The sequence below is a fragment of the Phoenix dactylifera genome, chromosome 1 (assembly GCF_051530095.1).
Source record: "Phoenix dactylifera cultivar Ajwa chromosome 1, Ajwa_hap1_PhDact_Kaust_v1.1, whole genome shotgun sequence".
Taxonomy (NCBI): Eukaryota; Viridiplantae; Streptophyta; class Magnoliopsida; order Arecales; family Arecaceae; genus Phoenix; species Phoenix dactylifera.
Window position 1 is genome coordinate 53,441,824 of NC_143190.1, and position 9,276 is coordinate 53,451,099.

The 9,276-nt window shown below is 38.4% G+C and overlaps 1 protein-coding gene across 3 annotated transcripts; it reads right to left on the bottom strand.

Moving 5' to 3' along the window:
* Nucleotides 1-222: 222 nt before the first annotated feature.
* On the bottom strand, nt 223-4,343 carry LOC103706863 (uncharacterized). Of its 3 annotated transcripts, none has more exons than XM_039125503.3 (5): nt 3,983-4,343; nt 3,693-3,749; nt 1,666-3,490; nt 1,196-1,325; nt 223-986 (listed from the first exon to the last, which is right to left on the bottom strand). In XM_039125503.3, the coding sequence occupies exons 3-5, from the start codon at nt 3,337-3,339 to the stop codon at nt 331-333; spliced, it is 2,460 nt and encodes an 819-aa protein (XP_038981431.3). In that variant the 5' UTR covers nt 3,340-3,490; nt 3,693-3,749; nt 3,983-4,343; the 3' UTR covers nt 223-330. The 3 variants fall into 3 exon arrangements, with proteins under 3 accessions (XP_038981431.3, XP_008789339.4, XP_038981429.3); XM_008791117.6 differs by having other exon boundaries at nt 1,666-3,493; XM_039125501.3 differs by having other exon boundaries at nt 1,666-3,493; nt 3,883-4,000.
* Nucleotides 4,344-9,276: the final 4,933 nt, after the last annotated feature.

Sequence of the window (9,276 nt, forward strand, 5' to 3'; positions counted from 1 at the left end):
GGATTGGCTATCAAAGAAAGAGATTGAAAGTGTTCAAAAAAGTTTTGTCTTCCTACAAAGATCATGTTAAATTACATATTAATTATCTTAGAATAAAGTGAGTGATATTGCCCGATTGTAGCCCTTGATTCTGCTGGCTGCTACATCAGGGTAGCATGAGCAGCTGTTGTACTAAAAAATAAAAAATAAATAAAATGTTCAAAAAATCAGAAGAACAGTACCTATTACATAGCTGATCATTAACAATTTTATTTTCAATGCATCAATACACCTAGGCATGGTTGGTCTGCCAGACAAAAACAAACAAAGGAGAGAAAAAATTAAAGAAGTTCAGTATGCTAAATCCACAGAAACCTCCTCAACAAGCCTATCTAAGAGGAGCTCCTCCACTTGAACTACAACTTGGTCTGCCTCTTCCAGACAAATCTTATTCCCCCAGCCAATATCCCACATAGCATCTAACAACATTTCCTTGCATCTGAGATCTCTCTCCAATCTTATATAAAGAACATCCTTGGAAGTGACATCATCGCCAACTTCACCATATTTACTTAGTTTGCCAATTCCACTGCTGATGTCCCCAACCAAATGATCAAGAGAGGCATACGCTGAAGGGCTACATGAGCAGGTCTTGGACATTGGATGGTTTGAGAGCTCTATCTGATTGCTTTTACGTGCCATTAGCTCCTCAGCACAACCAAAGTAGAGCTTTTCATTTCTCGCCCCAAAATCTTCTAGGCCATTTCTTGGTTCATATAAAGGTCGATAAGCATCAAAACCGAAGAGTTCTTCTGCATGGACAAGGAATGATCGGCTGCACAGGAGAAATTTTTTCAGCTCATCTCCTATTCCAGCTGCTTTTTGGGTAGCAGTTTTGTTATCGGAAACCGGAATAGCTGCTGCTTCTGTTGTCCCAGAGCTTCTTCCACCTTTGCTGGCTTTTGGCATGACTTCACAAATTACTTTACAGTCTTTTCTTATGTGATCTGTAATCAAACAAGTATTATCAAGTCTTAGAGCACCAAGATACTCCCTCTAGTTATTTTCCACTGCCAAGCTCAAAATAAGCATATCATTGATGACAAACGTTGATTACAAGATGGAAATGGTTAATCAGGTCTTGCAAGGGTGTGAAACCCTTAATTCCAACAGGAGTCGATCCGCTAAAGGAGTCCATAATTAGACAGATGTTTACCTTTGCTGCAGGACTTGGTCTCCTCTTCCTGCTTAGGGGGGTCATCAGCAGGCAAATTGCTCCTTGTTGATGCATCATCCGACCGGTAGGAAGGATTGATTTCCTTATCATGTGCTTTACTCTTTGGAGTCTACAAAAAACAAGATAACGCGATCACACAATTTATGCTAATTATCTTCTAGAGTGATGAAACTGTTTCAGTATTTGACAAACTACTTAGCTATTTGCTACAAGTTTTAATTCAGCAATTGAAAAACGCAACAATTTTTCAGAATTTTAGAGCATACACATGCTCATATAACAAAAGATTAATCATCATGTAGAATTGCTTTACTTTTTTAGGAACAAACCATCTGTAACTTCTGATTATTTAACTGAAGTATAGCATTGAACACTTCTTGGTCTCATGCAGGTAGTTGTATCTGAAATGTAGAGACGAGAATCATTTAAAACTAGAGGGAGATACTCACAATTGCCTTGATACCGTTCGTGACTGGTTTTGTTCTGGTGGTCTTGCCGTCTGTTGCAAGAGCAGTGGAATTTTGTGATTTGGGTTTTGGTGGGGATGCCATAGTAGGCTTTCTTGGTATATTTACTGGTCTCGAAGCATTCTTTGGGGCAGCCAGTCTTTTATCGGTCTTAATTGGTGCTTTAGTAGTTGCTTTCGCCTGAGATAATGGAATCGCCATAGCTTTCACATCCTTTTTCTCTCCACCATGCATCCCATTTAACCGTGGTTTTTGCCCCTCATAAGCTTTTTTGAGTGTTTTTACTGGTTCTCTTCTCTGTTGCTTGTGACATAAAGAAGCCGGAGTGTTCCTCTTTTGAGATGCTCCCACTTTTGTCCTCTCTAATCTCCTTGCTTTGCTTCCTTCTGATTTTCTGGATAGAAGAGGGCCGTTATCAGCAACAATCTCTTGTTGTTCTAACTTAACCGATTGAGCTACTTTCTTTACAGAAATGGGAGCTGAAAGAGGATCCTTTTGAACCTGTCCTCTCTTCGGACATGGCAAGTGCACAGGTTTCATGATCATAATTGTCGGGACTTGTTCATCTGTGCAGGGAGTTCCACCATATAGTTCCGACTGCGAAGCACTCGAAGAACTCGATTGAAATCTGCAATCTTTGTCATGATCACTCTTCATGAGCTCTTTAGATTTCACTGTTTCGATGATATTCTGTAGAGTCTCTCTCTCTGGATTGGGATTCTGATCCATCATTGGCACCCTCCCTGCCTTGGGCACCTTGATATCGAAGGAAAGTCTTGGTGGATTTAAGAGTGAGCTCTCCTCACTCTTATCTTCTCTCTTAATGGGAAGGACAGCTGCTGAAGGAACTTGATCCAAACCCATAAGCTTTGCAATCAAGTTTGGTGCTTTCACCTTCGCAGGCTGAGAGCTCTTTGCTTTTCCCCTTCCATCATAACAAGCATCATCAAGTCCGCTGCTTGCAGAGTATCCCAATGAACGACTTGAACAAGCTGTTTCATCATCAGAAGAGATCGGCCGAAGATTTTGTCCGTAAATGCTGTCTCTGCTCGCATTCTTTAACTTGTTACCCAGACTCCTCGAGGACTGATCATAGCAGAGTCTTTGTTCCTGCAATCTGTTGCTGTAACCGCCGATTTCAGATCTTCTGAAGCCCATTAACTGAGTGCGAAATTCTTCTTCTTCAACAGCTCCTCTTTCTTCCATGAAGCCTGATCGTCCTCTGTCCTTTATCTGAGATTTCGTCTTCGCGGCTTCTTCAACTCTCTCAAGCATGATCAACGACTCCTGGAGATCCAAAGCACCTCTCACAATATCTTCTGCAATCTCTTTCGATCGCCTGTCGAGATCCGGCACCTTTGACCATGAATCAATCATCTGTGTCAGTTCACGAGCTCCTCTGGATACCTCCAGTAACTGCAATTCTGTGCTTTTCTTGGAGGCCATGGCCGCCGCCGTCGCCGCCGCCGTACCGCCACCAAAAGAGATCGGATCCAGGCCTTCATCGCCTCTTCGGCAATCCACTGCAACTGCAGAGGTGGATTTGGACTTTCTCGTCATCCCACATTCAACTGTTTCATTTCCATTCTCACAGCCGACCAGAAGAGTCTTTCGTAAAGATTTGGAAACAACTGATCTTAAATTGTCCAAAAGCATGACCTTAAAAAATTACAAGGTCAAATTCAACTCCTCAAGCCAAGCGCTAGTCCTGGATGAAAGCTGTACAGGTTCTGGAACTCACAAAGCACTACTGCAGGAATCTAAAACTTTGTTGCCAGATTTCATAAGAGATTTTGCTCCCAAGGATCTCCTTCAGAAAAGGAAAAGAGTTAGGTGTCAAAGCTAAATAAAAAGTGACATACTGATGAAGAATACCACCGGATGTGATTAAATATTTCAGTATTATATTCGACTCAACATGCATTCCCAGGCTTCTTTAATTAAACATCATTCGAGCACAGATACATTTCAAGTAGCATCAAAAGCGCAGTGGAGGAGAGCAGATTCACCTGCAATTCCGAAAGCACATGAAGAGTCGTGGTTCACAAGAGATTACTCATGAGGATCTGCTTCACATAAAGAAAGAAGAGGGAGTTGAAGAGTTAATTACTGCCAAAACTTTAAAAAAAGGAAAGAAAAAAAAGAGAGAAGTAAGAAAGAACTGTTCATGAAAGATGCTGCAATGGAATTTTGCACTACCTTTCTTTATTAAAATACACTTTTCCTGATTCTCTCATTGGACAGCATTAAAGTACAGGATATATTTCAATCAATATCAGTTGAAGGAGAAGAGACTTACCTGCAACTCTAAAGCAGAAAAGTAGAGGATTTGAGAGCAACAAGAAGGCAAATAAAATTTTGCGCCTACACCCTTGAAGACTTCACCTCCATTCCGGATGCCTTGGAGTCTGTGAGGAAGCCACAAACGGGGTGCATTGACTTCTTCAGCAATCAGTGCACTAGGAGAACCGAATAGGGTTGGCTTCCTGGCTGGTCTTCTCTCATCAAATCTCTTCATTTAATTTGGTGGGTCAATGAGATATAATACTGCCACCCCTCACCCTCAGTATATCTTGGCAAGAAGAAAGGGTAAAACCGCACAGGGGAAGCCAACAACCCCCTGCCAAATAGGCCATGAATGATGAAAAAAAACAGATCTCAGTAGATTTTTGTTTGTTTGCTCTTTATCTAACCTTCATGTGGGCCATAGTACTCGGAGCTCAAACAGCACATTTGGTTTAGTTCATAAATTAGAAATTTAGAATTTAGGAATCGTTAACTTGGACTCAGAATGGTTTGGTTAGGTGGTCTAATTTGTGTTAATCTGGACCTAACTTCTAGGGTTCTCACGACTTAGATTTATTCCTTTCTGGTAGACCCAAACCCTTGGGTCCAGACTTTGGGTCTTAAGTGGTGTTTAGTTGCAGAATAAGTAGCAGGGATCTTTCTATTTTGCAGTAGGCATGGCTTGCTATTTGATGGAGAAATAAGCGTAAGGAATGGATGAAGGGAAGAAGCTTCATTTAATGCATATTGAACTTTGTAATAGATTGTATCTCAAAGACCAAATTACCTTCATAAGAGATTTTATCTCACAAAATTCAATTAATGTATTCTTTTATAAAGTGGATAAGGATAAAATGGTTGTGATATAAGTTTATTCTATCATTTTGCCGGGATAGGTTTATACCATGTGAGGGAATATCATATCATGCATCATGATCTAAGCCCAAATTTTTTTTGGTGTGCAGCAAGAATTCGGAGAGATATATCTCTTCCTCGGAGATATTCCCCTACTTACTTCGCAATCAAACACCATCTTAGTTCTCTATCCAATTTCAACCTAGTTCAATGCTGGATATGTCTGAATTATGTCATCTTGCCAGGGAAAGGACCTAGCAAAAGTTAGCCCCATGGGAATATGTCATTTTGCCATGAAATCTTTCTTGTGGAATTCCCCAAGGACCGTATGTTTCCTCTCAACATTGTGCATGAGAGGGATGTCGATATGGTACTCTTAAGAAGTGACAAAAAACATCCAGACAATAAGAAAATCATGTGACTTGATTTTTTTTTTTTTAATTTTTATGAGAGTTTTTTTTTTATTTGACCAGTCAATTTTTGAAATCAACCGGTCTTGTATTTTTCTTTTTTGTGAAAAAAAAAAATCAGCTTCTCCATTTGCAAGTGATCTTCGAAACCTGAACATGCCATTCTCTTCATCTTATTTTTGTAAAAAAATCAGAAAACTTATGCAAATATAATACTAAAGCTAATTAGTCTTCTCATCAGGCTGCATCCCCTTTCATCCGACTTAGTGCAACAGTTGCTGAAACTAGAGTACCATGATTTATTTGTATTCTTTCAATTGAAAAAGTAAAAAAATAATTAGAATATCTTCGGGTGCTTCTAGTTGATTTTAAGTAAAGTGTCTTTCTTTTTTCTAAAAAAAAAATTATTATATAGTTAACCATCAGATACTTGTTGTCCATGATTTATTTTTGTATTAGATGTCTGTAAATTTCTCAAAGCATAGGGTTTTTTTTTTTTGTTGCTAAAAGAAAGGAGAGGGGAATTAACACCACCTGCGTAGCAGCCCTCACTGGGCCCCCCTTCCACCAGAAAATGTCTGATGCAGCTAGAAAATTTCTCATACAGGGGGACTAGTAGCGATTCCAACGGGGCATCAGATTCCCACATTTAATCAACGCCCGCGTGTTTCGAACTCGAGTCACTCCATTGAAAATAAAGCCCCGTTCCAACTGTACTACCACCTCGGTGGTAAAGCATAGGTTATTTAACTTGATTAACTCTTCAAATATAACATTTGATTTTCGATAGGTTTTCGGGGCCCACCTCCATCCGATCTAAACATGATACATATATTTATTATCCTAACATAGGCACAAATTGATCCTTCAATCGATCGGTATGGAACAAAAGTTAGATCCAAAATTCTAATGAGTACAGATTTGCGTCCGGTAAAACCCGAACCTAACCCAACAACATGGCATCTCTAATAGAACCAATGGTAGTCAGGGCTGGTACGTAAGCATGAATAACATCTGAATTTGCAATGCGTGGCGTGCGAGAAAAGCTTGGGGCCACACAAGCTAATCGCAGGCCCTAGCAAGGGCATTGCAGCCATTCGTGGTTCCCTCAGCCCCTAATTTTAGCTCTTAATTTCCAAAATGTGCTTCATTTCAACAAGTATTAGCTAACCTTTCGTGGATACCACGCCTTTCATGCACTGTGGTTCATGCGAGCGTACACAGCTTTCGGGCCAACTGACACCGTAGTAATTCTTATTCATGGGCCCCAAATGTATCATCAACCTGGCCCCCAAATTGACGTGGCAAAAAATGATGGTAATGCGGTTCATCGGCGTGCGTGATGACGGACCGGGGTGGCCGATCCTGTTGGATCGGGCCGGATAAGGCTGGGATCAAAATATTTATTTCCCAAAAAGATTAAAATTTCAAATCCGAACTCGGCCTTTATTCAATGAGTAATTCGATGTGATCCGCATACATTTATTTATTAAATAGATGGAATCAAATTAAATAAATTAAACAAGTTATATGAATTTTTGATAAATTAAATAAATTTAAATAGGTTGAACAAATTCAGCAGGTCGGATTGAACTGGAAAGCAGCAGGTTATGTATGTATTTATATATGTTTGTTTTTAATAAATCAAATAGATTTAAATAGATTGAACAGGTTAAGCAATAGAAAAGAAACGAGTTGTGTATTTAACATATAGTATTTGTATAATTATTTTGATCGGGCTGGGTTGGGCCTATTTTTAATTTTTCAGATCCAAACCGATTTTCAGATCAGGCCTTTTTTTTTTTTTTTTTGCTTAGGCCTACATATATGATTTTCCCTTTTTTTTTGATAAAAAATAGGAGGGGAGGGGGAGGGACCAGCCCACCCACATAGCAGCTTCACTACTAGGCCCCTCTTCCATCAGGGAATGTTCGATACAGGTCGCAGGTTTCGCGTGCCTTTTCCGACCCGTGGGTTTACCCCACTGGGCTCACCGCCTCACGTGTGGGTACGTCACCTCAGTGCCACCTCAATACAGATGGAAAAAAAACATATTCTCGGATGAAATTATCGCCCCCATACCACCAGGCTACCACCCCCAGTTTTTGATAGTGGTTCCATGCTAAACTTTCTAAGGTGCCTATTGTGTAAGGGAATTGGAATAATGAATTATGTTGGGACATAATAATCAACCTATATAAGTCTGAAGGAGGTATACATCATCTCTAATCCAGCATACCAGCAACAGAATAATGGAAGCTTTTCTTGGATCAAGAAAATCAGGGCAATACTAAGAGTGAAAACCTTTAGGTGAAAATTTAGTTGGGGAAGGTTCCTTGCAAGTCTATGCTCTCAAGAATCCTACTTTTGGGGGATTTGTTTTTATGAAGTAGAGAACATTGAGCATGTCTTGATAAGATGTCGATTTGCTTAAGATTTTTGGGCGCCTTTAAACACCAAGTATGTATCTAATCGTCAATTCAGTTCGCTATCACAGCTGCTGCAGTATCTTTCTTCAACAACAATTAATGATGGAGACTATGCTATGATTTATATAGACTGGATGCTATGGATTAATAGTCTTAATGAGAGATTTTTTCAGAATAAATAGTTGTCTGTGCAACAACTAATCATGAAGAGCTGCCGACTATGTCAATGAATTCAAGTCCAAGGAAATAAATCTTTTTACATTAGAACAAGGCACTAAAGTAGCTGTTCTGATGCACTATGTCACCATGGAGATTACCCTTTTGCAGTTTCTCGGCTACCTTCTCTCCTTGGTATGTTGAAGGTAAATTTGGATGGATTGGTAAAGGGTTCAATAGCTGGTGTTGGATTACTAATTAGAGATGAATTAGACTCAACTCTTGATACTAGCTGAAATTTTTATTTTCATTTGGGCAAATATGATTTAGGCAGCAAATATAGCCATTTGTATTGCAGACTGTCATTTTCCTTTTAATAATGGAAATAAATAGCCTTTATAATTGTCATTATTTTATTCTAAAATAAATTATAGACCTTATAACCATCAAAAAAAAATTAGAAGGGAGTAGATGATCATATTGTTGAAACCTTGCCACGGTCATCCAAGTTACCAAGAGGACAAAACCTCCAAAAGAGACAACATAAAACTAAGCCATTTAGGTTTAATTACAGTGAAAGCTTTATTTCTGTAGAAATATTTCGTACCATGAAATTCTCGGTAGTCCGTATTGTATTCATCATACACTACAATGAAAATTGAAGCCCCTAAAAGAATAATGCTAAGCTTTGTAATGAGATTGAAAATGACGATGTTACCATTAATAGTCCTCATAGACATCTTGTGTTATAAATGGTTGTGTACAAGTGATTACAATTAGATTACGCGCAATGTGCTTTTGTGATAGCTAGAAAACAATGTTTTCTTCCTTCACAAAGAATGAGTTCCATTCCCTTTCGCTTTCTTAAAATCTAATTAAATGAAAATTTTCCTTTTGGCCCTCCTACTCCTTGATTTTTTTAAAAAAATCAATAAGCAAGCTTCTTCTTACTAAAAATTCATTTAACAAGCAAGCATAGCTCTATAAATCCATATTCATGAGACAACTTCAGAAACCTAAAATCCTAAGAACTAGAACTTGGAGAGTGCTAATATTCTTTCATAGGATAAAATACCTGCAACATTTAATAAACTTTATTTGCACAAAAGGAGTGAAAAGAAAAGTATTCCATCAACTAAATTATTTAAAGGAAAACAAGATTTTTATTTTTGGATAAAGAACATCTCCATGGCCAATGCATACCAAAATACAAAACGCAAGTATGGAAAGTAATCTATTTTTTAAGAATATAGATTTTTACTCATTGGAGGAAATAAAATCTATAACCAATGCAAGCATAATGGAAAATAATTTATTTATCATAACTCAAAAAAAAATTCTGAGCTATGGAAAGTCATAGATTTTTACTGTTTGGAGAGCAAAAGAAGTCTTCATATCAATATAATTGGAAAGTCGTTTATTTTTAAAGATTCCAGAAAAAAAATAAAAAATAAATT

Coding starts and splice junctions, on each gene's coding strand:
- LOC103706863 (XM_039125503.3), bottom strand. CDS start 3,339: ATGCTTTTGGACAATTTAAGATCAGTTGTTTCCAAATCTTTACGAAAG. Junction 1,326..1,665: donor CGAACGGTATCAAGGCAATT/GTGAGTATCTCC, acceptor TGTTTTTTGTAG/ACTCCAAAGAGTAAAGCACA. Junction 987..1,195: donor GACCAAGTCCTGCAGCAAAG/GTAAACATCTGT, acceptor GTTTGATTACAG/ATCACATAAGAAAAGACTGT.